Source organism: Peromyscus leucopus, chromosome 5 (genome assembly GCF_004664715.2).
Source record: "Peromyscus leucopus breed LL Stock chromosome 5, UCI_PerLeu_2.1, whole genome shotgun sequence".
NCBI classification, from domain to species: Eukaryota; Metazoa; Chordata; class Mammalia; order Rodentia; family Cricetidae; genus Peromyscus; species Peromyscus leucopus.
In genome coordinates this window covers 112,971,675-112,999,627 of record NC_051067.1, presented here as the reverse complement: position 1 = coordinate 112,999,627, position 27,953 = coordinate 112,971,675, and the positions used below count along the sequence as shown (strand labels likewise).

The 27,953-nt window shown below is 44.0% G+C and overlaps 1 protein-coding gene across 2 annotated transcripts; it reads left to right on the top strand.

Annotated features, from left to right (window-relative positions):
- Positions 1–384: 384 nt before the first annotated feature.
- Positions 385–27,953, top strand: Ddx19a (DEAD-box helicase 19A). Of its 2 annotated transcripts, XM_028891046.2 has the most exons (13): positions 491–556; positions 4,088–4,136; positions 7,491–7,541; positions 9,007–9,142; positions 10,379–10,439; positions 19,775–19,867; positions 23,351–23,453; positions 23,803–23,917; positions 25,030–25,207; positions 25,528–25,765; positions 26,485–26,647; positions 27,037–27,228; positions 27,606–27,953. In XM_028891046.2, the coding sequence occupies exons 5-13, from the start codon at positions 10,417–10,419 to the stop codon at positions 27,665–27,667; spliced, it is 1,167 nt and encodes a 388-aa protein (XP_028746879.1). In that variant the 5' UTR covers positions 491–556; positions 4,088–4,136; positions 7,491–7,541; positions 9,007–9,142; positions 10,379–10,416; the 3' UTR covers positions 27,668–27,953. The 2 variants fall into 2 exon arrangements, with proteins under 2 accessions (XP_028746878.1, XP_028746879.1); XM_028891045.2 differs by lacking the exon at positions 10,379–10,439 and having other exon boundaries at positions 385–556.

Here is a 27,953-nt window from a genome sequence, read left to right as displayed (position 1 = left end):
CCAGGCTGGCCTCGAACTCATGGAGGTCAGCCTGCCTCTGCCTCTCAAGTTCTGGGATTAAAGGCCTGTTGCCACCACCGCCCGGCTCATTTTATTTTTAATTACGTGTATGTAAGTGTGTGTCTGTGACCGCAAAGGCCAGTAGAAGGCGTCGGATCCCGTGTAAGCCTGGCATTTGAGAAGTGAAGGAGGAAGCTGAGTTCCAGTTTACAAACCAAAAAAGAGGGAGGGGCTATTTTAGTATGAAATGAAAAGATGCAGCAAGGACTCTCTTGGGCGTTAACTCACAATCAGACCACACCTAACCAAGTAGTAGCATGCTTACCAACCCGTGGGCGGAGCGCGGGTGGGAGACGACCGCGCGGGACAGGAACTGACGTCAACCCCGCGCACGTCTTCTTCCGCTCCGCCTGAGTGGCGCTTGGCGCGTTCTGGGACTCAGCGCCGGTGTTGGCGGGGTGCGAGAACCTCTCTGCAGGTCGTGCTCGCCTCGGGGACCATGGCCACCGACTCCTGGGCGCTGGCGGTGGACGAGCAGGAAGCCGCTGTCAAGTCGGTCAGTGGCCTGGCGGGGACGGGGCTGAGGCGGACGCTGTTTCCAGCACGCCCGGGGACCTGAGTCGGCTTGGCCCGCGCGCCGCTGCTCTTTGCGGCGGGCAATGGCTTAGTGCTGATTGATTTGCACCTAGAGCGGGGGCAACACGCAGCGAGCTTCTTTATCCGAGTTTGGACTGAAAAGTTTTTCCCGTGGTGACTCTGTCCTCTCGATGTGTGCGATGTCCCAAACTGGCTCTTTCTGTTGACCTTTTATAACATGGCAACATCAAATTCTCCTTTTCCTTGTTAAGGGACAGTTTTTGAGTGCGTTTATTCTGCTTTTCACCTATCAGTTCCTACGTTCATGCTTAATGTGGTTGGCAGTTTGTAGCTCTCTAGAATAACGGTTTTTTTTTTTTTTTGTTTGTTTGTTTTGCTTTGCTTTGCTTTAATGCTTCTCATGGCTACAAATACAAACTGTTTTGTTAATATTTTAGTGACCTTTAATTTTACTTCTTAGGCTTGCTTTTCTCGTGTGTGTGTGTGTGTGTGTGTGTGTGTGTGTGTGTGTGTTGATGGTGTGATGGTGTGTTCGAGGAGACAGGGTTTCATTTAGCCCGGGTTGGCTTCTGACTTGCTGTGTATGTAGCTGAAGCTAGCTTAAGAACTCCTGCTATCTTTCTGCCTCCTAAGTGTTGGAGTTACAGGCTTGCTGCCTTTGTTATTGACACAGACCAGATGACCTGCAGATCACTGTTCAGTTCGGGGTGGCCTCAAATATTTTCTTTTAATATATCTACTCATGTTTGTTTTGCTAGTATCTGTGCGTCACTTTTGTGCCTACATACATTAGAAGACGGTGGTGGGTCCCGGGGAACTGGAGATAGAAACTAACCTGAGCCTCTCAGTGGGGGCTGGGAACCAAACCCTGGACCTCTGCAAGAGCTGCAAGCTCTCTTAACCACTCAGCCACCACTGTAGCTCCTGTGTTTATTTTTTTAACCATTAGTTGTATTTATGTGTGTGGAGGCCAGAAGACAGCTTGTGAGGGTAGGTTCTCATCCTACAGTGTGGGTCCCAGGGATGGATTCAGTTCATCAGGCTTGATGACATGCAATTAATTACCCACTGAGCTGTCTTAGGAGCTCCAGTCTGAAATTTCAAATCTAATGTTTAATATGAGATTACCCCTAAAAGATAGTGACTGGGAACTGTTTTCAATTTAATTATGTGAGTTTGAGAAGGGGATCTCACACTGATGTCCAGTTTGGCTCAAATCCATTGACTCCAGTAATCCTCCTGACTTAACTGGAATTACAGGAGGGTACCAGCATACCCACCTTTGTATGTTTTTAAAATGTACTAGCCAAGGCTGAGGACTTAGCTTGTTTTTTTTTTTATAACTATCTTTTTTTAAAAAAAAAAAATATTTATTTATTTATTATGTATACAGTGTTCTATCTGTACATATCCCTGAAGGCCTGAAGAGGGCACCAGATCTCATTCTAGGTGGTTGTGAGCCACCATGTGGTTGCTGGGAATTGAACTCAGGACCTCTGGAGAGCAGCCAGTGCTCTTAACCTTCAAGCCATCTCTCCAGCCTGGGACTTAGTTTTATAAGTCATACTTGCCTAGCCAGAACAAGGCCCTAGGTTGGACACCCGGTAGGTACTGCAGGGGTAAAAACAAAGTATGTCCCTAATCTCTTATGATACAAATGTCACCAATACCACCTGAACATCCTTGATACTTGACCTAACCGTTGTCCTTCTCAGAAGGCTGATGTGAATTTAGAGATATGCTCCCCCACCACCACCCCAACACACATACACCTTCTACCACACAGACCCGTGTGCATTTCCTGTCCAGTGAGGCAAGATTAATCATCAGAGGTCGTGTGCCGAGGTAAATCCAAAACAAAGAACAGTGGGCAGTTGATTGGCTGGCCTGCCCATTGGTATTTACTGTTCACTCTCAAGACAGGTGTACCTGTCCACCAGCAGTTCTTCGCTTGAATGCAGCTGAGTAAATGCTGACAAATTCTTGCCTTTGACATCCTTGGTCCAGCCCTTCTGAGAAAGCTGTGTGTTACCACATTGAGACTGTGTCTCAAAAAACCGACAGCTCATGACATTGATTTAGGGTCTGGGGGCGGACCTAGGCTCTGGGAACACATGACATTGATTTAGGGTCTGGGAGTGGACCTAGGCCCTGGGAACACATGACATTGATTTAGGGTCTGGGGGCGGACCTAGGCCCCGGAAACATTTTATAACACACTGCATTAGCTGCTTTTCTCTTGGCTGTGACAAAGTGTGACAGGAAGAACAGCTCCCAGTTTAAGAAGGACACATGATCCGTTATGGGGAAGGCATGATGCTGGGAGCCACAGGGGTCCTCGGGGAAGGAAGGGAGAGATGAGTGTGGCTGTGGCTGCTGCTCCCTCACCTTCCCATTCAGTCCTGGACCCTACTGCAGGGATAGTGCTGCCCACATTCTGTGTAGGCCTTCTGCCGCAGGTAAACTCCTCAGGGGTGTGTCTCCTGTGGATTCTAAGGACCATCAAGTTGGCAGTCAAGATTAATTAACCATCTTAGCATCATCACATCACACTCTTAGCAGTTTTTAGAACATAAGAAATGTTTGTGAGGGGCTGGAGGGATGACTCAGCGGGTAAAATCACTGGCTGCCCTTCCAGAGGATTGTAATAGTGTTTTTTGTTTTCTTAATGGGGCATTGATTTTGTTTGTTTGTTTTTTTCTTTTCTTTTTTTTTTTTTTTTTTAAGGCAAGTCTCATGTGGCACAAGCTGGCTCCTAACTCATGATCTTCAACTTCGGCTCTTCCTGCTTCCATCCCCCAAGTGCTAGATAAAGGCCTGTTTCCCTGCACCCAGTTTATTTTGATACACGTTAAACAAGTTACTTATCATGCAGGTGGTTGATAGGCTAGAGGACTGTAATTTATTTTCTGTTAATGGGGTTAGAGAGGTTGGGGCATGGCTGAGTGGTAGCACATTTGCCGTTAAGGACACAAGTTCTGTGTCCTGGGTTTACTCTAGCATCACCTAAACCCAACAAACAAAAACTTGGAGATGTTCTAGAAAGAGTGTAAGTTAGAAGAAAAGCAAATGTTTGAAGCTTCCCCTCCTTCTCCTTACACAATTATGTTTAACCCATGCCCACCTCTCTTATTTATTTATTTATTTATTTATTTTAAGGGTTTGTTTATTTTTATGTATACAGTGTTCTGTCTGCATGTATGCCTGCAGGCTAGAAGAGGGCACCAGATCTCATTACAGATGGTTGTGAGCCACCATGTGGTTGCTGGGAATTAAACTCAGGTCCTCTAGAAGAGCAGCCAGTGCTCTTAACCTCTGAGCCATCTCTCCAACCCCCCCCCTCCCCTTCATGCTGCTGAGGAAACATAAGATGTCTTTGCCCAGGCTTTTAGCACTTGTATATTGAGTAGAACAAACTAGCTCCCCAGGCAGCCCCACTGCCTTCCTTGGTTGGGTCTTTTGCTTACCATTTCCTTTTATTCTTACTCAGATGAGCAGTTTGCAGATCAAAGAAGAAAAGGTCAAAGCAGACACCAATGGTGAGTCACTGGTAACTACAGACTAGGTACCAGAGTTACACCTGTGCGTGTGCCACAGCTCACAGCTGCAGTGAGCAGTGGGACTGTCCTGGAGCCACTCAACAGACATCAGCCCTGGAATGGAGCCCAAAGTAGGAATTAGGGTACATTTCTGAATCGGAAATGTTTTACAGATATTTCTAGCTTCAGATGCCTTATAAATAAAAGTCATAGCTGGGGCCAGGTGGTGATGGTAGCACATGCCTTTAGTCCCAGCACTCAGGAGGCAGAGCCAGGCAGATCTCTGTGAGTTCGAGGCCAGCCTGGGCTACAGAGCAAGATCCAGGACAGGCACCAAAGCTACACAGAGAAACCCTGTCTCGAAAAACCAAAAAAAAACTCAAACAAACAAAAAGCCCCCCCCCCCCAAAAAGTCACAACTGGGTAGTTAGTGGTGCATATCTTTAATCCCAGCACTTGGGAGGCAGAGGCAGATGGATCTCTGAGTTTGAGGCCAGCCTGGTTTATACAGTTTATCCAGGACAGCCAGCACTAACATAGAGAAACCCTGTCAAAAAAAACAAAAAAAAAAAAAAACCCACACACAAGTCACTATCAGATTGTTTTCCTATTTACTTCATGTTTAAATCTTTTGAAACATGACTAGGTTCAAGCCAGGCAGGGTAGCTCCTATCTGTGATTCCAGTGGTCAGGATGATTATTGAAGTTTTTTAGACCACTCCTGACCTGCCCCAGGACTACATAGCAATACTCTGTCTCAGAAACAAATGAAAAAAATCAACTCAGAAAGTATGAAAAGGTACAAGGCCTCCATTCCACAGTGCTCAGTGTTGACCCTCGCCCCCTGTGTTCGTCTGCCGGGGCTCATCTCACAAAGCACCTCAAAGATGGGTGGTTCAAACCATGACGGCTGCCAGGTACAGTGGGAAGCTTTTTCTCCTAGAAGAGGCAGACACAGGTGGATTTCTGAGTTAGAGGCCAGCCAGAGCTACAAAATGAGAGTCTCAAAAAATAGAACAAACAGAAACCAACCCACAGTAGCTGATTGTCCAAAGCTCAGGAGATTAGAATTCTAAGATCAAAGTGTCAGCAAAGTTTGTCATTTTTGAGGGCTTCTAGAAAGACCTTATTCCAGGCCTTTGCTGGCAGTTTTTGGTGTTCTTTAGGTTTTAATGATTTTACCAGATCTCACATGGTATTCTTCTAAATAGCATTCCTTTCTTTATTGATTAATTGACTAGTTGATTGGAAATGCTGGGGATCAAACGCAGAGTCTTAAACATTAGAGACAAGTGCTCCGTCACTCCTCAGCCCCAGGTTCCCTCTTTATATGGGTGCAGTAGTACTGGAGTTGGACACACTTAACCCCATTTTCAGATAAGGTTTCCTCCTGGGGTACTGGGGATTAGGCAGGACAAGTGAATTTTAGGAGTACTCAGTTAAATCTGTAACACAGAAGTAACTACTGTTAGTGACATTTTACTTTAGTTTCATTTTGCTTAGTTGTTTAGGTCTATTCATTGTTTGTTTATTTATTTTTTGGTGGCAGGGTCTTGCTGTGTAGCTGAGCCTGGACTTGAATTCTTAGCATTCCACTTGCCCAGCCTCTTAAGTGCCAGGATTACAGATTGTGTTACTATGCCTGGCATTGAATTTTTAATATTATTCCAGAGTTTCTTTATAAAAGGCAAAATACAAATAGGGATTGATATTTTCATTGTCTCTGTTCTCCGATTTCTCTCCCCATCATGCCCTACCTGTGAGAGGTTTCAAGATAATACAAAGTATATTTGGTTTTGTGTTTCGTGCAGCGATATTCCTTTACATGCTCTCCATATTGACCTGCACAGCTTTGCACCATGTTGATACGTCATTAATCAGTCATCTAGGGTTTGTCTCAATTTGATATTATTATAAACAGCATGTCTTAGAATAACCATGAGCCTAAGTACTTTATATTGTGGCAATGTGTTTCTACAATAATTTACCCTGAATAAATTTGCTAGGTCAAGAGTATAAGCATTTGAAAAAATTGTGGTGTGCTGGAGAGATGGCTCAGTGGTTAAGTGTTCTCACTGCTCTTGCAGAACCCAAGTTCTAGTCTCAGCACCCTCATCAGGTGGCTCACAGCATCCTGTAACTGCTCCCTTCTCTGGCCTCTAAGGACATCTGCACTCATGTGCATAGACATTATATAATTACAAGGAAATTAAGTCTTTAAGAAATTTTATTATGCTGTGTGTGTGAGTGATGTGTGTCATGGAGTGACGTGTGTCATGGTGCACATTTGGAGGTCAGAGGACAACTTAAAGAAGTTGGTTGTGTCTGCCAGGTCTGACTTGGAGATTGAACTCAGGTCAGCAGGTTTGGCAGTAAATGCCTTTACTTGATCATTCACAGTTTTTACAATTTTTCTTTCTTTTTGGATTTCTCTGTGTAACAGTTCTGACTGTCCTGAAACTCACTTTGTAGACCAAGCTGGCCTTGAACTTACAGAGATCCACCTGCCTCTACCTCTCAAATGCTGGTATTAAAGTGGTACACCACCGTCGCCTGGCTTACAGATATTTCCAAAGTAGGGGTGAGGACATAGCTTAGGTGGTAGGCTGCTGGATAGCATGCAGGAACCTGGATCCAGTCCTTAATTCCATATACATCAGGCATGCTCTTGCATATTTATAATCTAAACACTTGGAGGTAGAAGCAGGAAGATCCGAAGTTGAGAATCATTCTTTGCTACATAGCAAACTTCAGGCCAGTCTGGGCTATATGAGACCCTGTCTCAAAAACAAAACATAAAGGACCCTCTATACGATTATTTTCGTTTTTTAGTGTTTTGGTACAGGGTCTTGATATAAACCTTAACTGAGGTAGAATTTATATATAGACCAGGCAAGCCTCAAATTCATGAGAGAGTTTGCTTCTGCTTCCCCAGTCCTGGGATTATGCACATTCACCATCATACAAGGCTCTCTGAAAGTATTCTACAATTTTATATTTCTATTGACAGAGCCTAAAAGTGTCTGTTACCCTACAGTCTCATCACAAAATGTTTAATCAGACTTTGAGTTTTTCTAGTTTTATAGGTAAAAAATAGGGAATAGAATTTGCTATGAAGTGCTTTGCTGTTTTTTAGGATAACTAAGTCAGAAACCAAATATTTTTGTGATTCTAAGTTCAAATTTAAGGTTTTTTTTTTATGCTCTCACATGCTTTGTAAACATTAAATCCATTAAACATAAAAAAAATGCCAGTTCTTTACATTGGTTTGCTTTAGTGTTAGTGTTTACATTGTTGCAACCTGTTGGTAGGTTTAGTGTTTGCCTTTCTGATGACAACTGTTTTCTTGTGTAGGTGTTATCAAAACCAGCACCACCGCAGAGAAGACTGAGGAGGAAGAGAAAGGTAACCATTCTTTGAAGTCCTCTTTTGAGAGACTTGGTGGGGCCAGGGCTTACTCACCTGCAGCTAGAGACACTCTTGAGTTATAAGAACAGGGAAGTGAGGGAGAAATCAAAAGCATGTGTAATTAGATTATTTTACTCTCTGCTCTTTGGGATTCTACCATCTAGCTCCCAAATAATCACACGGAGATTTATTATTTCTTATGAATGGCCAGGCCTTAGCTTGGCTTATTTCTAGACAGCATTTCTTAAATTATCCCGTCTACCTTTTGCCTCTGGGCTTTTACCTTTCTCTATTTCTGTATATCTCTTCTTTCCTTCTTATTCTGTGTGTGGCTGGGTAGCTGGCCCCTGGCATCTTTTTCTCCTCCTTTTCCTGCTCCTCTCTCTTCTCTTTTTCTCTTTCTATTTATTCTCTCTGCCTGGCAGCTCCACCTATCCCTCCTCTGCCTAGCTATTGGCCATTCAGCTCTTTATTAGACCAACCAGGTGTTTTAGACAAGCAAAGTAACACAGGTTCACAGAGTTAAACAAATGCAGCATAAAAGAATGCAACATGTCTTTGTATCATTAAACAGATATTCCACAGCATAAACAAATGTAACACATCTTAAACTGATATTCCACTACAAGAGTGTCTTATCCTTGAAGGCAAAGAAAATGTCTTCAACGGTGGTGTGGTATATCATATCTGGGAAGATGGCTCGTTCAATAAAGTACTCCTCCCCGCCATGAGACCTGAGTTACCCCCAGTTTGTACCACATGAAAACCAGGAGCAGTAGCTTGCATCTGTACGCCTGGCGCTGGTGGCAGAGGGTGGCGTGACAGCAGGGGTGCTGAGCTTTCTGGCCGGCCAGTCTAAAACATTGATTAAGTTCCAGGCTCACTGAGAGACCCCATCTCAAAAAGTAAGGTGACGAAGCAGTTGAGGAGGATGCATGATCTCAGTCTCTGACCTCCACACTCATGTACACATTCATGCACACCTTTGTACTTATACAAACACACACATTACACACACACAGAAATGCACAAAGGGTGTGTCTCAGGCTGGACATGTACCTAAAGGGCAGAACACTTGTGTGTGCTGGACCCTGAGTTTTATCCCCAGCTATGGGGAAAAAAAAACAAAGAGGTGTTACTATAGATGATAGGGTGATTAAGAAGCATCACGTGCTTGCGGTCTCAGCTATTTGGGAGACTAAGGCAAATGAAGTTTAAAATTAAAAAAAATTGCATATTCATTGCAAGGACAGGACTCTCAGAACTCAGGGCTCTGCAACAGAAGGATGCTGTGAGTTCATGTGAGACAGCATCTTCAGTAAATTAAAAATGGGAAGGGAGTGGATTGGGCTTTTCTCCAACTGTGAGTGCTTGTCCAGGTCTGATTCAGAGATGGGGAGAGTGTTTTCTCAAGGGCAGACCTTGCCTCGTGGATGAAGAAAATCTGCTTTCTTCCTGACAGAGGACAGAGCTGCTCAGTCTTTACTCAACAAGCTGATCAGAAGCAATCTTGTGGATAACACCAACCAAGTAGAAGTCCTGCAGAGGGACCCAACCTCCCCTCTCTACTCGGTGAAGTCTTTCGAAGAGCTTCGCTTGTGAGTAGTCATTGCTTCAAACAGCTGTTGCCCAGTCCCATTGAAAAAGCATCTCTGTGGCGCACTTTATCCACACTCGGAGCAGAGCAGGCGGATCTCTGTGATTCAGCAGCCGCTAAAAAAAAAAAAAAAAAAAAAAAAAAAAAAAAAAAAAAAAAAAAAAAAAAAAAAAAAAAAAAAAAAAGCATCTCTGAATTGGACACACACCTTTAATCCCAGCACTCAGTAGTCAGAGGCTGGTGGATCTCTGTGAGTTCAGTCTAGCCAGAACTATGTAGAGAGCCTGTCTCAAAAAACGACAGCAACAACTAAAAGCTGGCAGTGGTGGTACACGCCTTTGAGAGGCAGAGGCAGGCCTGGTCTTCAGAGTAAGTTCCAGGACAGCCAGGGCTACAGTCTCTGGACTTTAACTTTGGCTTTAAAAAAAAAAAAAAAAAAAAAAAAAAAAAGTTGTTGTTTTAAATTATATTTACATCTTTGAGTAAGTAGTGATCTACATGATTTGCTGGGTGATTGTGGCTCGTGCCTTTAATCCCAGCACCCAGGAGGCAGAGGCAGGTGGATCTCTGAGTTCAAGGCCAGCCTGGTCTACAGAGTGAGTTCCAGGACGACCAGGGCTACACAGAGAAACCCTGTCTTGGAAAAAACTCCACAAAGAATCAAATAATCTACATGCTGAAAAATTAGTTTGGGAGGGTTGCAGGCTGTGATCAAATGAGTGCGTGCTTAGCAAATATGACGTCCTCTGTTTGACCCCTAGTACTGTGCAAAGCAGGCATTAAATGGCACACCTGTAACCTCAGCGCTTGGGAGATTGCACAAGCAAGAGGGTCGAAACCATACAGCAAGTTTGAGGCCAACCTGGGACAGATGAAACTGTACTGAATGAGTTTAGAGTGATGGTCTCCTACACTCTTTTTTGGCTACCCTTTTTCTTCCAGTATATCTTTTTTCTTTGGATACTAAATCTCAGAGTAGCCTGGTAGTGATGCAGGCCCATGATCTAGCTGCTTTGAAGTAAGAGATTTGGAAGTTCAGGATCTGCCTGGGTTACAGCGTGCATGTGAGATCTCACTGCGTTGCCCTTGCAAGCCTTGGACACCTGAGCCTCACGGGTAACTAGGACTATAGGTGTGTACCAAAGCACATGATTTTCTTAGTAGAGAAATGCTGCAGATTTATTCATCATAGCTGAAAGTCTTTTTTTTTTTTTTTTTTTTTCTTTTATATTCTTAGAACTTTGAATAAAATATTGGCTGACAGGTGATTTCTGGATGTCAGGAACATGTCTTATTAGGTAAGCCCTTTGGAAGACTACAGGGTTTACAAACAATAGTCTGCTTTTAGAAAGTCTCTGAAGAGTCTGGATTCCTGGTACCTAGAATTCAGCAAAACCTGTGATAGGCTAGGCTTTGAGGGAAGGAACCACGTAATGATGAAGTGTGCTTAATAGTTCTCAGAGGGCTTTTCTGTTTTTAATTATTTGACACAAGACTGAGCTATATAGCACTGTCTAGTCAACACTACTGCACTGACTGCTTGAAAGTACCGAATGGATGGAGCTCTTGGCAAATACTGTGTGTGAGAGAGAAACAGACTTCTCTCTGAACCTGGAGGATATTCGTTCAGTTAGGCATCCTAGGGATCCTCCTGTCTCCACCCCCCACTAGCCTGAGATTACATTCATGTAACCCTCCCCCTGGGCAGTGCTAGATATCTCAACCCAGACCTTCATGCTTGTGTGGCAGGCACATTGCCAACTGACTATCTTATCGTAATCACTTTTTATTATTATAAGACAACCTTTTTGGAGATAAGAGTTTCATATAGCACATGCTGACTTCAAACTCCCTTTGACTGAGGATGACCTTAAACTTCTGATATCCTACCCCTACCCGCCATATGGTGGGCTTACAGGCATGTGCCACCAGGCCTGGTTTATTCGATTCTGGAACTGTTCCATGCATGCCAGGTAAGCACTCCACCAGGGAATTAGACTTGGAAATATTCCTTTCTCAAAGGTTTTATTCATTTATTCACCAATCTGTCATCTGTTCCTGCTTTTTCTTTTCTTTTTCTTTTTTTTTTTTTTTTGCTTTTTGAAACAGGTTTCTCTGTGTGGCCCTGTCTGTTCTAGAACTCATTCTGTAGACCACACTGGCCTCAAACTTAGAGATCCATGTAGTTAGAAATTTTGCTGTGTCCTGCCGCCCATCCCGCAGCCACTTGTACAAGTAAACACACAGAAGCTTATATTACTTACAAACTGTATGGCCTAATGGCTCAGGCTTCTTGCTAGCTAGCTCCATTAACTTAACCCATTTCTATTCATCTATAAGTTGCCACCTGATCGTGGCTAATCAGTACTTTCACATCGTGCTTCTCCTGGCGGCAGCTGTCTTCTTACTGCCTATGCCTCCTTTTCCTGCCCCTGTCCTGGATTTCCCGCATGCCTGTAAGCTGCCTTGCCATAGGCCAAAGCAGTCCATTTATTAACCAATGGGAACAACACATATTCACAGCATACAGAAAGACATCCCACAGCACTTCCCTTTTCTACCTAATCAAAAAGGAAGATTTTAGCTTTACTATAGTAAAATTATATATAACAAACAGTTATCAAGCAAGAATTACAGTTACAATATCTAGTTTATTTGTATTTGGCAAAATTAAAGAAAATATTTTATCTGTCCTATATTTGTGAGTCTAAAGTTTCATATCTAATTTATCTTTTATTATAACTAAGAAAAATTACAGTTATAACTATCTAGTCTTAACTACATCAAGGACCCCAGAAGGAAAATGTATTGTAAGCAACTTACAAAAATCTAGAATGACAGAGACAGCTGGCTGCCTGGACAGTCACGCAAGTTCCTCTGCAACATTGGGGCATCCATCTTCAGCCAATAGGCCTAGAGTTTTTTAGTTGGTTCTCAGTGTGTCCTGTAGAATATTTGGCAGTCTCCTATGCGAAGCAGGAACTTGAAGAACCATTTTGCCTTGCAAAGTTCAGTGGTCACCTTTCTATGGGTCCTGCATTTCCAATTTATATAACATATTATCAGTAGTCCACACAAGAGCAGTTTCTTGCCCAAATGGCTATTTTTGCTAAGAAGAAGATAAACTCCATATGGAGTGTCTTTAATGTTCATCTTTCTCTTTGAAGTAAAAGTGCTGCCAGGAGCAGATGTGTCTTTACTGTCCAGAAAGTCTAAGTTTTTAAAACATTTTAAATGCCATATTCTATAGGTCTTTGAAGTGTTTGAAGATTACCTACCTAATTGAACTATATCTATGAATACCTAGAAAACTAACATGACTATAAGTGTGATAGTGTAGTTATACATTACAATTTTAAATAGTTGCATAAACATAATACCTTAAACAAGAGTAGAAATATATTACGGTATAACAAAATTAACTTTAAATTTGTATCAATAAACTAAAATCCATAGCATTGTAAAACATTTCAAAAAAGTTGTTGTTCTTTAAAAGTAAATTCAGTAATCTACCCTTTCATTCAGTCATATCTGTATCCTACATTTCTATATCATATCCCCCTTTCTTCTTTTAGAAAGAGATTGACTGCCGGGCGGTGGTGGTGCACGCCTTTAATCCCAGCACTCGGAGCAGAGCAGGCGGATCTCTGTGAGTTCGAGGCCAGCTGGGCTACAATGAGTTCAGAAAGGCGCAAAGCTACACAGAGAAACCCTGTCTCGAAAAAAATAAAAAAAATAAAAATAAAAAAAAGAAAGAGATTGACTATGACCAATAAAAGTTTGCAACCAACAATCTAAACAAAGACAAACATCCATAATCCGTTTTTTGGGAATCTGGGCGTAGTGTTCTAGGCTACTTCCTGCAGATTGAGGGCACGCACTGCATTTTTATGGGGATCCTGAGAAAATTAAGAATTATAGTCAAGTCCTGACTGGAGTAGCCTGTGATGCTGTGTTCTCTGAGCCAGTTGCTTTGAAGCTGCTCTGGTTGTTGGATCATCTGGAGACCTCTCAGGGGGTCTTGGTTGATCAAACCATATTAGCCTGGAAACAATCCACAGGTTCTCATCTTCCATGGAAACAAAAGCAGAACCTCTTTTCCAAAGCAACATATCCTTAGACACAAACTTTGAAGTCAAGATACTTTTAATATATATGTGTGTGTATGTGTGTATGTATGTATTGTCTGCTGGTGGTGGTGTAGGCCTTTAATCCTAGCACTCGGGAGGCAGAGCCAGGTGGATCTCTGAGTTTGAGGCCTGGTCTACAGAGCAAAATCCAGGATAGGCACTAGAACTATACAGGAGAGACCCTGTGTCAAAAAGAACCCCCCATAAAAAAAAAAAAAAAAAAATAAATATATATATAGGCTTAACTCAGCAGCCTTTATAATCAAATGTCTTTCTGCAGTTAAAAATCCCAAAGACAATATAATCCAGACTCGCTGTGTGATTTCCATCTTTATGTGGCTTTTTTTTTTTATAGGCTGCGGGATGAGGGTGGGAGAGATTGGTCTGGACCACAAGGGGCCGGGTGGAACATAGGAAAACTTCTGACTACAGATCTGCCTGCCTCTGCAAGTGCTGGGATTAAAGGTGTGCACCAGAACTGTCCTGCGCAAAAAAAAAAAAAAAAAAAAAAAAAAAAAAAAAAAAAAAATTTTAAAATTTAGGTATTTTATTTTATGCATGAGTTTTTTTGCCTGCATGTATGTATGTGTGTGCACCATTTGTTTGCCTGGTGCGAGTGGAGGTCAAAGAAGGCATTGGACCTCTTGGGACTATAGTAATAGATGATTGTCCGTCACCATGTGGTTGCTGGGAACAGAACTCAGGTCCTCTGGAAGAGCAGCCAGTGTTCTTAATCACTGAGCCATCTCTCCAGCCCCTTTGCTTTTTTTTTTTTTTTTAAAGATTTATTTATTTATTATGTATGCAGTATTCTGTCTGTTCGTATTCCTGCAGGCCAGAAGAGGGCACCAGATCTCATTACAGATGGTTGTGAGCTGGGAATTGAACTCAGGACCTCTGGAAGAGTAACTAGTTCTCTTAACCTCTGAGCCATCTCTCCAGGCCCCCCCCCTTTTTTTTTAAAGGTCTCACTACATAGCCTAAAGTAGCTAGGACTAACTAGGTAGTGTGGGTTAGTCTAGGCCTCGGATCCTTCTGTCTCAGCCTCCTAAGCGCGAGGGTCCCAGGTGTGAGCCACTTGTCTCAGTTGTTGGGTGAGTTCTGCAGAGCTCAGAGTTTTGTATTCCTTCATTTGAAAGACTTGCACGCTCAGTTCAAATCCAGACGGACTGCTGTTTGTTTTCGAAAGAATCTAACTCTGTAGACACATGGCTAGCCTAGAACTTGCAGAGGTCCTCCTGCCTTGGCCAGCCAAGTGCTGCTCTTATAGGATCTGAGCTACCGCTTGGAGCTTGAGTTGTCTGTCCTCTCTGGCAGGTTTTCTCTTGTTTGTCTGTTGGAAGGTAACTGGATGGAACCTAGATTGCCTAGGGTACTTGGGTTATTTTGCCTGGGTTTTCTCATTCTTTGTGGGGAGGGGCTTAGGTTTGTGTACCTGTGCATGGGAGTGCATTTGCACACACTTGGAGGCCAGAGAGTGGTGCTGGGGCCCTGCTCTTACCATTTCACGTCTTATTTTTGGACAGGGCCTCTCACTGAACTCCTCAGAGCTTACTTGTTGGCTAGGCTGGCTGGCCAGCAAGCTGAGAATCCAGCACCCCACCCCCACTTCCAGACACTAGGGTCACAGACATGTGTCACCATGCCCAGCTTGGATTATTTTATACTTAAAGATTTGAAAGGCAAAAAAAACAAAAAACAAAAAAAGCTTATGAGCCAGTGGAACCTGTTGGTGAATCCCAATTAAGTAGTAACTTTTTTTGGACAAGCAAGTTAAGAGGCTGCCTTTCCTACCAAATAGAGAATACTAAAGGGTTTTGTTGTTTGCTATGTATGAGAACCTACATGTGCCAGAAGAGTTTGTCTTTTAGAGGTAGAGAAGATGGAAAACTTCTTAATTTGGTTTGACTTTTTATTTTGTTTTGTTTTTCAAGACAGGGTCTCTCTGTGTAGTTCCTGGATCTCACTCTGTAGCCCAGGCTGGCCTTGAACTCAGAGATCTGCCTGTCCTTGCCTCCTGAATGTTGGCATTAAATGGGAGTGCCACCACTGCCTGGCTTTTTTTTTTTTTTTTTTTTCCAACATTTTTATTTAAAATACAGAATTTTTGTCTTTATGTGTGGGGGTGTTTTTGTCTACATATTTTTGTATGCCTTGTGCCCTTAGAGGCCAGAAGAGGGCCATCAGATCCCATGGAACTGGAGTTGTGAGCTGAGAATCTAACCAAGTTCTTTTGGAAGAACAGCTAGTGCTCTTATCTATCTGCTGAGCCATCTCTCCAGCCCCTTTGTCTTTTAAATTTTTATTGCACTTATTTGTGTGTGTACATATACAGAGGTTAGAGGATTACTTGTGGGAGTCAGTTTCCTCTTTTACCATGTGGATCCCATCTGACAGATCAAACTCAGATCCTCAGGATTGATAGCAGGTACCTGAGTGTTGGGATTATAGGTGTGAGACACCGTGCCAGGATATTAGCTTTTCTGTGAAAAGCTGAGCAAAGTGGGGTGTGCTATGATCCCAGCCCTCAAGACAGAGGTGGAGGTAAAATGATCAGGAATTCAAGGCTACCCTCAGCAACATAGTGAGTTCAAGGCCAGCCTGGGTTATGTGAACTCTTGGGTTTTCTTTTCCTTTTTTTTTTTTTTTGGGGGGGGGGTGCAGTTTCGAGACAGGGTTTCTCTGTAGCTTTGGAACCTGTCCTGGACTAGCTCTATAGACCAGGCTGGCCTTGAACTCACAGAGATCCACCTGTCTCTGCCTCCTGAGTGCTGGGATTACAGGCGTAAGCCACCACCGCCCAGCGTGAACTCTTTTAAAAAAAAAAAAAAGGAATAGCCGGGTGATGGTGGCGCACGCCTTTAATCCCAGCACTTGGGAAGCAGAGGCAGGTGGATCTCTTTGAGTTCTAGGCCAGCCTGGTCTTCAGTGAGTTCCAGGACAGCCCGGCTATTACACAAAAACAAACAAAACAAAACAAACAACAACAAAAAACACAAGCAAAAATCCTCCTGGGCCATCAAGATGGCTCAGTGGGTAAAAGACATTACTGTGCAAGCTGATAACCTTAGTGCAGTCTCCAGAGTCATGGTAGAAGGAGAGAAGCGACTCCTGAGAGTTGTCCTGTAACCCCACCTGTGCATGGGCCATGGCTGGTGAGAGCCACACTCACAGATGTACCATGCACATACACACAGTAATAACAAATGAATAAAAATTTAAAATGAGTGTTGTGTGGTTTCTGTTAAATATTTTTTGAATGTTGAGGTAGTAGAGAACTTATTGTAAATACTATATAAATGTAATCTTAATTGATACTTGTTATGTAGTTGCTTAAGAAACTGTTGCCAGGACTGGGATTGCAGCTCTGTTGGTAGAGTGCATGCATGGAGCCCTGGGTACGATCCCCAGCATAAATCAGACGTAGTGATGCAGGCCTGTAATCTCAGCACTCTCGGGTTGGAGACAAAAAAAAAACAAAAAACAAAAAATTAAGAAGTTGGTGCTTTTCTAGTCTTGTTTTTTGAGACTACTGCACAGTAGCCCAGGCTGGCCTTGAATTCTCAGCAGTCCTCTTGCCTTAGTCTACCAAGTGTTGTGATAAAGGCATGATCTACCACATACACAGCACCTCTCCTAGTCTTGATTTTTGACTAGACGTAATCACTACATCTGTCTAAACAACCACACTTACCTGGTTACCATGTCAACAAATAGAACTAGATTAATCACTTAATGCAAACAATAATAGGTCCAGCCTATATTGCTTGCTCCCAGGGTTCGCGGAAGAGTCTACCAACCAGCTGAAGATTCTAATCTGAGGGATATTCAATGAATCTAAGCACACTGAGTTCCTTAGTCCAGTCACTTTATTCTTCCATGGTGATTCTATCTGCACAGTTTCTTTTCTGCTCTCTTACTTAGCTCCTCTCGGTCCCTCCTGCTCTCAGTCCCTTCTGCTGTTCTCTCGTCATTCTACCTAGTTCTTTCCATCTCAGTCATCCTCATCTTTGTTCTTCTCCATCAATCCTCTTCTCCTTTCCATCAATCCTCTTCTCCCAGTGCTCTCAAAGAACCAGTCTATGTACCCACACAGTAATTCTTTGGTAAAGCAATGTGAGGCTTGAAGCTTCAGGGTCGCAGAGAGAGGTGATAAGGACCCACTCATAAAGCAATTCATTGTCAGCTTCCAATTACAACCCAAAAGGGGAGTGACTAAAGGGGAGTTCTCTGGTAGGGTCAACTAAAGGCCAAGATCAATTAGGGAATTTGTGTGCTCAAACTATAATCTAGAAATGGCTAGGTAGAATGTTAGAGGTCAGTAAGTCACAAGAAAGTCAACTGTCTTTGGCGCCACTTTTCCCACTTGTCCTGGCTGCAGCTGCTTTCTGATAGGGAGGCTAAGCAACCTATGTCAAAACATGTAGTATTTGGTTAGTAAAAGCTCTTTCACTCAGAGTAATTGCTGAGGAGAAAATCTAGGAATAGCACCTGGCTGAGGAGGAATAAAAACTTAATTTACACAAGAAAGAAGCTTGGCACCTATTGTCTGCCTGGCTTTGTAGGCAATCTCCTTGGGTCAGTGGGAAGTAACTGCCTTAACTCAGTATCTAGCAGATTGCTAAAACTTCATCCCAGGAATGTGAGCAGTAAATCTCTTAAATTAGGGTCCTGTGTAAATAACCCGGGGTGAAGGTAAGGGGTTGAGGATTTAATTGCTAGTGGTTCTTTTCTCTATCTGTGAGTGAGATAAGCTAATGTTTATCTATGTGCAGTTTTGTCCTTGGAAAAAGGTATCTTTGCTGAAATACTTTTGTCTGGAGAATGACCCTAGCCAGATATATGTTAATGGAAAATAAACGCAGCTGGAGACAGTTGTTCAAATACCCCAAATGTATAGGGAAAGTTGTGCCCAAGATTGAGATGCAATCGTGAGATTGCATGTACACGTAACATGGAGATGCACGGTAAATGGGGAGAATCATAGCTGTTATTGCACAAGAAGTTTACAACAAGAGACAGCCAGTTCATTCACAAGGCAGTAATCCCATAACACCTTGTGTGATGGTTTCCTCTAACAGAGCCCTTAGTTCTGATAGGCTGACCTTCTGAACACTAGTTGTCACTGCTGTGTACTCCCATGGGCTTTCACTACCAGCGGCTCTCATAATCACTGTTCTTCCTTTTTAGTTGCCCTGTGTTTTTGCCCAGCTGGACACAAAATTGGGGCTCAATTTTAGCATCTAAACCTAGAAATAACTGAAATTTCAGGAAGGCAGTGTAGTTCACTCTGTAGAGTGCTTGCTATTAGGGTTTGAGAGACCACCCTAGTAGCAATATAGAAGACCATAAAAGACCGCCAGTCATGGATGCAATCAGTAAGAGCATTTAATAAAAAAATTCCAGCATACTGGGGTCAAACCATCTGACAATGTGGCAGGTGGCGACCCCGAGAGAAGCTCACAGACTCCTTTTAAGCAGGACTAGGGAAATTCCAGCTGTGGTTAAGTGTGATTGGGTGTGGGCCCTTACTGGTACAGGAATCATTTTATGATTGACTCATGACATCTGGTCAGCAACTGTGGTTGTAGTGTCAGAGGTCTGTTTGAAAATAGCAAGAAAAGTTCCTGCTTGTGACCAGGTAGGACCTTGATGGCTACCAGACCGGACATACTTCTGTCTGATTGAAGCCAGACATGTGTCAACATAGAATGGTGGGGTAATATGGGGCAGAGATCTTAGCAAACTGACCCTGGAAAAACGCAAAAAAAAAAACAACTGGTCTGTTAGATTCAGTCATGTCATAAGAGGGGATAGCCACTTCACTTGCCTAGCATGCACAAAGCCCTGGAACTGCATAACTGGTAATACATTCAAGAGATCAGTCAGGATGGGCTATAGTGAGCTCCAGGACTTCCAGGGCTACATAGACAGACCTTGTTTCTAAGAAATAAAAATAGCTCTTAAACAATGAAGCAAGAGCCGGGGAGTGGTGGCACACGCCTTTAATCCCAGCACTTGAGAGGCAGGTGGATCTCTGAGTTCGAGGCCAGCCTGGGCTACAGAGGGAGATCCAGGACAGGCACCAAAACAGAAACCCTGTCTTGAAAAACCAAAAAAAAAAAAAAAAAAAAAAAAAAAGCAGCAGCAAGGCAGCATAGTGGCGCACGCCTTCAATCCCAGCACTCGGGAGGCAGAGGCAGGCGGATCTGAGTTCGAGACCAGCCTGGTCTACAAAGTGAGTTTTAGGACAGCTAAGGCTACATAGAGAAACCCTGTCTCAAAGTGGGGAGGGGAGGGGCATATGATAAGAATGATTTACAGATAGCCTTGGCACACATTTACACGTACACATAGAGAATAGATAAATGTAGATTTTAGAATGATAGTTTGGTTGAGATAGGACACATCATGTCTTATTAGATCTAGGGTAAGATGATAAGCCTCTAAAAACATTTTAATTGCTAGAAACCCATCTCATCTCTATCTCCCTTTCCTCCTAGGAAACCACAGCTTCTCCAAGGAGTCTATGCCATGGGCTTCAATCGACCATCCAAGATCCAGGAGAATGCATTGCCCATGATGCTTGCTGAACCGTGAGTACAGACCCAGCTGTACTCATAGTTAAACTGTTTCATGAATGGCTTTTATTGTTTCTGGGCACAAAACAGGCTGTATGGGACAACCTGCTTTCTCAGGAAAAGAGCTTTAGGAGTGCAGAGAGAATCACATGGATTTGAACACATTTCTTTTTGGGGGTGGGGTATTTTCTTTTTTTTTTTTTCTTCAATACAGGGTTTCTCTGTGTATCTCTGAACTCACTCTGTAGAACTCAGGAGATCTACCTGCCTCAGCCTCCAAATACTGGGATTAAAGTGGTGAGCCACCTACCACACATTTCTTTTTTATATAAGTATATTTTTTTTAAGATTTATTAGCCAGGCAGTGGTGGCGCACGCCTTTAATCCCAGCACTCGGGAGGCAGAGCCAGGCGGATCTCTGTGAGCTTCAGGTCAGCCTGGTCTACAAAGCAAGCGAGATCCAGGACAGGCACTCCCCAAAAAAAAAAGATTTTTAGGGGCTGGAGAGATGGCTCAGTGGTTATAAGTATTGGTTATTCTTTCAGAGGACCAGGGTTCAATCCCCAGCACCCACGTGGTTGCTTACAACTGTCTGTAACTCCAGTTCCAGGAGATCTGACACCCTCATACATGTAGGCAAAACACCAATGCACTGAATATAAAAATAGTAAATCATTTTTTATAAAAGATTTATTTATAATTATGTATATAGATGTGTATGTATCTGTGTGTGGGTATGTGCATGTGCTAATAAAGATGCCCACAGAGTCTAGAAGTGGACATTGGATCTCTAGGATCTGGAGTTACAGGTGGTTGTGAGCCCTACCCTACATAGATGCTGGGAAGTGAACTTGGGTCCTGTGGAAAAGCAGGAAGTACTCTACATCTCTGTGGACACAGTTCTTACTGTTTCCATTTAGCAGTAAGAATAAATAGTGTTTCACTTTAGACCAGTGGTTCGTACCTTCCTAATGCTGTGATCCTTTAATACAATTCCTCATGTGTGTGACCTCCCCAACCGTAAAATTATTTTTGTTGCTGCTTCTTAACTAATTTTGCTGCTGTTATGAATGGTAATGTAAATATCTGTGTTTTACAGTGATCTTAGGAGAGCCCTATGAAAGGTCTGTTCAACTTCCAAAGGGGTCTCAATCCACAGGTTGAGAGCCAGTTTTAGACCCCTATAAAATTTTATATTTAAAAAAAATTCTTTTCTAAGTCGGGGTTGGTGGCGCATACATTTAATCCCAGCACTGGTGTGTGTGGGGATGGGGGTGGCAGAGCCAGGCATATCTCTGTGAGTTCAGGGCCAGCCTGGTCTACAAAGTGAGATCAAGGACAGGCACCAAAACTACACAGAGAAAACCTGTCTCGAAAAAAACAAAAAACAATTTTTTTTTCTTATGTTTTAGATATTATTTTGGAGCCTGGTATATGGTGGATCACACTTGTAATTCTAGCCTTTGGGAGGCAGATGTAGGGGGATTTCAAGTTCAAGTCCAGACTGGACTAGTGAGATATTGTCTCAAAATTAAATAAATGAATGAATAAACAAATCCAGAAATAATATTTGAAAATTTACTTTGGAGTTTAGAATGTACCTCAGTGGTAGAGTGGCTACTTGACATTCTTTTTATTTATTTCTTCATTCCTTTTTTTGTTTTTTTTTTTTTTTTTTTTTTTTTTTTTTTTTGGCTAGGTTTTACTATGTAGTCTTGGCTTACCTGGAGCTGGCTGTGTAGACCAGGCTGACCTAAAAGCTCGTAAAGGTCTGCCTACCTCATCCTCCCAGGTGTGGGGGTTAAAGGTGTGTCTTAACACTCCTGGCCCTTGCTTGGCATTCTTGATGACCTAGGTTTAATATCTGCTTCTTCAAAACAAATTTGGTTCAAAAATTATTTTGAGGGGCTGGAAAGATGGCTTAGCAGTTAAGAGCACTGGCTGCTCTTCCAGAGGACTCGGGTTCAATTCCCAGCACCCAAATTGTGGTTCACAACCATATATATAACTAAAATACTACTTTGGAATTTTTGAGCTCTGCAATAAAAAGTATGCAGAAAGATACCAGTAATATTTCTCTAGCTTTAGAATATAACGTTTGTCCAGTTGCATATGGAACCTCCTGTAAACCCTCCCTTCCTATCCCTTGCCTACCCTCTCTGAAGTAAATGCCATTCTGAGATTGGTTATTATCTCCTCAGGAGACTTTGTACTTTTATTATGTGTATAGTTATCTAAGGTTTTGAAGGGTAGCTTAGATATTTTTAAAGCCTAGACAAATGTATTATATTTTGGATAACCTTTTTCAGCTCAACTTTTTTTAATGACAAAACACCATGGTATTGGGTGAGGTGACATAGATTGTAAAGGATCCTTCTAAAATACCCATTACAGCTAATTATGAACTCAGTGTGCAGAAGTTTGAGTTTGAGGCTAACCTCCTGGGCTACGAACTACGGCACTGACAGAAGGAAGGAAAATATGCCACCTGAGTCAGCGTCTCAGATCTGTAGGATGAGAAGAGAGCATTCAGAAAGCTGAAATTTGGGGGCAAGTTGTGTAGCTCAGCAGAAAACATCACTGGGACTTTGGTGGCCCAGATCTTACTCTGCATTCTTGATCTCCCTGGGACATTTGGGACATAAAACTAGGACACTCCAGAGTGGAGTCTTGATGTTTGGGGGTTTTTATGTGGGGGGAGGTTTCGTTGTTGCTGCTGTTTGTTTGGTTTGTTTCTTTCTTTCTTTCTGTCTGTCTCTCTCTCTCTTTCATTTATTTATTATGTATACAGTGTTCTTCCCCCATGTATACCTGCAGGCCAGAAGATGGCACCAGATCTCATTACAGATGGTTGTGAGCCACCATGTGGTTGCTGGGAATTGAACTCGGGATCTCTGGAAGAGTAGCCAGTGCTCTTAACCTCTGAGCCATCTCTCCAGTCCTATGTTTTGGTTTTTCAAGAGAGGGTTTCTTTGTATAGCACTGACTGTCCTGGTACTAGTTCTGTAGACCAGGCCAGCCTCAAACTCAGATCTGTCTGCCTCTGCCTCTCAAGTACTGGGATTAAAGGTGCACACTACCACCAACCAGCAGATGTTTGTTTCTTTTCTTTTTTTTCTTTTTTTTTTTTTTAAAGATTTATTTATTTAATATGTATACAGTGTTCTGCCTGCATGTATGCCAGCAGGCCAGAAGAGGGCACCAGATCTCATCATAGAGGGTTGTGAGCCACCATGTAGTTGCTGGGAATTCAACACAGGTCCTCTGGAAGAGCAGCCAGTGCTCTTAACCTCTGAGCCATCTCTCCAGCCCTGGGTGTTTGATTATGTTTAACCAATATTAACTTTTTTCTTTTTTGAGAAAGGGTTTCACTACTATGTAGCAACTTATGCGTGAACTGAGTCATCTGCCTGTTTCTGACTCCTAAACGCTGGGTTAAAGCATGGATGACCATACCTTGCTCCAATATTAAATTATTTCTGTTCTTTGTCAATGCAGCCCGCAGAACCTAATCGCCCAGTCTCAGTCTGGTACTGGGAAAACTGCCGCCTTTGTCTTAGCTATGCTCAGCAGAGTGGAACCATCAGACAGACATCCTCAGGTGAGCGTCAGAAGCCTGGGAACTCGGACTTGTCTGCCCTGAGACAGAGTAGTGCCATCTGATGAGATATGACTAACGTTCACACCTTAGTCACTGGCTCCTGCAAAGAGGTTAGTGCTTCAGGCCTTAACAAGGTAGAATGCTTTTGGAGACAGCAACTCTAAGCAGTGTTCCTTAAGGCCTCTACCAGTACCAACCTAGGGTTCCCACTTCGGCAGGGTTCTTTCCTGAGGCATTCCTTCTGCAGGTGAGAGGTGGGCCTGCTTGACGGGAAGGGGAAATAGCCTCAGTGTGCTTGGGGCTGAGGCCTGGTGTCCATTCCTAAACTCATCTATGATTTCTCTGCCAGTGTTTGTGCCTGTCCCCAACATATGAGCTGGCACTTCAAACAGGAAAAGTGATTGAGCAGATGGGCAAGTTTCATCCAGAATTGAAGCTAGCTTATGCTGTTCGAGGCAATAAATGTGAGTATGAGAGATGAGACCTAAACAGAGATCTTGGAATTTGTAAGCCTGGGCTACCATGCATGCCTGACAAGATTAATTTCTCATAATGGAATGTTATTGTACACGCATTAGTAACTTTATAAACAGTTATATAAGTTTCAACTTGAGCTAGCTGAAGTTTCAGAGTGTGTGTGTGTGTGTGTGTGTGTGTGTGTGTGTGTGTTTTAAGCTAGAGATTCATCTTGAGAAGAACTTGCTTTACAAATGGAATGTCTGTAGGCCAGAAAGCAGAACAAAGTCTGTGCCAGGATCCTTGACTCAGAGCTATCAGTTTAGGAGGAAAAAGTGAACTGCATGGGAAAGTGGATGATAAACCATGTTAAAGAAGAGCTGCATGATATTAAATTTAGGAGAGGGCTGGAGAGATGGCTCAGAGGTGTTCTTTCAGAGGACCTAGGTTCAATTCCTAGGACCCACATGGAGCAGCTAACAACTGTCTGTAACTCCAGATCCCCTGGAACTGGAGCCCCTTCTGGTCTTTGAAGGCACCAGGCATGCAAAACACTACACCCCTCCCAAACTAATAAAAAATGTTTTCACCTTAAGTCCCAGCACTAGGGAGGCAAAGCCAAGAGGGTCTTTGTGAGTTCGAGGCTAGCCTGGTCTCCAGAGCAAGATCCAGGATAGGCACAAAACTACACAGAGAAACCCTGCCTCAAAACCAGAAACTGTTTTCAATGTTTTTAGGCGAGAGTAGAAGGAAACTTGCATGTTTTGTGTCCACAATGTACTGTACAGGTATTGTTCTACTTCACAGTTGAAGAAAGCAAGGCTGACCCTCAGGAGTGTTTTATTGATGCGGTAGGAATACGGTAGGCACTAAGTGTGTTTGGGTCAGAGGAGAACTTGTGTGAGTCAGTTCTTCCCTTCCACCATGTAGTTCCCAGGATTGAACGTAGTTCTTCAGGCCGGACAGGGGCCTTTACACCCTGAGCCTCTTACCGGCCCCCACATGTGTTTTGAAATCTGGAGTTGATTTGTTCTGACAGTTCTGAGAGCATGTATAAGGCTTTTATTTCCAAGGCTGGCTTTCCTTTGGAATACCTGAAGAGAACATGTCTTTTCCACAGTGGACAGAGGTCAGAAGGTCAGTGAGCAGATTGTCATTGGCACCCCCGGGACCGTCCTGGACTGGTGCTCCAAGCTGAAGTTCATTGACCCCAAGAAGATCAAGGTGTTTGTTCTGGACGAGGCTGACGTGATGATAGCAACTCAGGGCCACCAAGACCAGAGCATCCGCATCCAGAGGTAGGAACTGGAGCCAGGAGGAACTTCCAGAGCCTCCTCTTGCATCTTTGGGTTCTTTGCTGTGCCCTGTGCAGCAGTATTTGTGTGATGGGCCATTTCCACAACAGCTGTCACCGTGCTCCCAGCCTGGAGCATGGTGAAAGGGAGACCCGGGACCCTCACTCGCCCAGCGCCACTCTCGGTCTGCTCCTCCCTCCAGGATGCTCTGTATCCCACTCGGCCTGCTGGGTCTGCAGCCCATCCAGGCTGCGGAGGCTGGGCTTGTGTGCCTTCTGGCAAAATCCTTGGAGTCTCCAAAGTGCCTGGGTCTCCACTTGCAGGATGCTGCCCAGAAACTGCCAGATGCTGCTCTTCTCTGCCACCTTTGAAGACTCAGTGTGGAAGTTTGCCCAGAAGGTGGTCCCAGACCCCAACATCATCAAACTTAAGCGTGAAGAGGAGACGTTGGACACCATCAAACAGTATTACGTCGTTTGCAATAACAGAGAGGAGAAGTTCCAGGCTCTGTGCAACCTGTATGGGGCCATCACCATCGCCCAAGCCATGATCTTCTGCCATGTGAGTGGCTGCTGCAGGCCTGAGGGGTGCACCGCCCCATCGCCATTCAGCCCCACTTCCTTTGCTCAAGGGGTTCAAATGCTGTGGAGCAAGGAACTGGCTTGTGGAGGTAGAGAGGGTGGTTTCTTTAGTGGCCATGTTCTAGGAGTTACATAGCTTTAACACAGCATTCCCACAGCAGTTTATATTTGTGGGGATATGTTATTGAAAAAATCTAAAACAAGGCTGCTGATCATTGAAGAAATTTAACAAATTGATTAAGTTGTCACAGGAAGAAGCACTTGAAAATACTGTTAGAAAACAAAAGAATAAGGCACGTCGTCTTCCGTTAGTATAAGACTTTCTACTGTGATTTTAGTTTAGTTTGTTGCTTTGGTTTGGTTTTTCAAGACAGAGTTTCTCTGTATAGCCCTGGCTGTCCTGCATCTCATTCTGTAGACCAGTCTGGCCTCGAACTCACAGAGACCGCCTGCCTCTGTCTCCCGAGTGCTGGGATTGAAGGCGTGCACCACCTCTACTCGCTTAGTAGGAACATTGTAAAATTGTTTCCCAAGTGACAGTTTTGCTTACTATTGTACTGTCAGGTGGCAGGTTTGTTTAGCACACTTAATGTTTGCCTAATAAGTTTCAGATAGAGTCTTCTAGATCCACAATAGTCTCTTTAGGCACTAATATTTCTTAAACATTTGTGTGTGTGTGCGTGTGTTTTTTTCCCCCAGACCCGCAAAACAGCTGGCTGGCTGGCAGCAGAGCTCTCCAAAGAGGGCCACCAGGTGGCTCTGCTGAGTGGGGAGATGATGGTGGAACAGAGGGCGGCTGTGATTGAGCGCTTCCGAGAAGGCAAAGAGAAGGTCCTGGTGACCACCAACGTGTGTGCCCGTGGTGAGCAGAGGCTGGCCGCCCCATTCACCAGGCGAGGGTCCCAGGCCCTGTGAGCAAGAACAGTGCTTGTATCCATGCTCTCACGGAGGCGGGAGGGTTTTAGGGACATTCCTTTGCAGGAGAGAATCAGCCTCTCCTTGGGCAGTAAGAACCACATGGAGGAAGCCAGCAGTCCTCCTTGGTGGGAAGAAACTCAGGGTTCTGGATACTGGCTTTCTGACTTCTGGCAGAGTTCTGTTCTTCTGCCTAGGCTACAGTCCTGTAGATGTCCTCTTTAGTGCCCACAGCCACTGGGACCTGCCCAAGCCATGTCTCCAGTGAAGTGGGGGTGTGTGGCTGACGGTGGCCCCCTTGTCTCCTGCCTGCCTCCCTCCAACCCCTTTGTGCAGGTATTGATGTTGAACAAGTGTCTGTGGTCATCAATTTTGACCTTCCTGTGGACAAGGACGGGAACCCAGACAACGAGACCTACCTGCACCGCATCGGGCGCACGGGCCGCTTTGGCAAGAGGGGTCTGGCCGTGAACATGGTTGACAGCAAGCACAGCATGAACATCCTCAACAGAATCCAGGAGCATTTTAGTGAGTCCCTGAGTCGGCTGGGCCAGGGACCCTTTGCAGAGGGGAGTGTGGGAGGGGGGAGGTTTCCTTTGTCCATGCCCTTGCTGTCTCCACGTGGCTGCTGTCAGGGAGAGCTCCTGAACATTCAGGGCTCAGGGACTGGAGTATCAGTGCCCTGGCACCAAGCTAGGAGAACCTGACAACTTCCTGGGAAGTTGGGATCGGTGCCCAGGACCCTGTTGCCAGCTGCTCGGGCTCAGGCAGCCTGCCCTGTGCCTAGAGGAAGCACACTGTCCCACAGCTGGGCGCCTGTCCTCCCAGACTGCCATGCTGTCCTAGGTGACCTCTGTTACATTTCCACGGTGGCCAAGGTGGTCTTCCAATCCTTATTTCCTCAGATAAGAAGATAGAAAGATTGGACACAGATGATTTGGATGAGATCGAGAAAATAGCCAACTGAGAAGCTTCCCCAGCGACTGGCGCCACCCTCAGCACTGTCCTGCCTGGGAGCCTAGTGCTTTCATGGCATAGGCCTTGACAGGCGGCACCTCAAAGACCAAGGCCTGAGTAGAGACTACCTACCTCATTCAGAATTACGTTTGGACTTGACCGAAATTTGCAAATGATGGGGGAATTCCAAGGAAAAATTTTGCATTTTAGAAAATAGTCCTAGCCAGGTGTGGTGGTACATACCTTTAAAACCAGCAGTTAAGAGGCAGAGGCAGGAGTATCTGAATTCAAGGCCA

Excerpts from the sequence above, each read along its gene's own strand:
- Ddx19a (XM_028891045.2), top strand. The coding sequence starts at position 500 with ATGGCCACCGACTCCTGGGCGCTGGCGGTGGACGAGCAGGAAGCCGCT. Across the intron at positions 23,918-25,029 it reads TGCTGTTCGAGGCAATAAAT|TGGACAGAGGTCAGAAGGTC; the intron begins GTGAGTATGAGA and ends TCTTTTCCACAG. Across the intron at positions 25,208-25,527 it reads CAGAGCATCCGCATCCAGAG|GATGCTGCCCAGAAACTGCC; the intron begins GTAGGAACTGGA and ends CTCCACTTGCAG.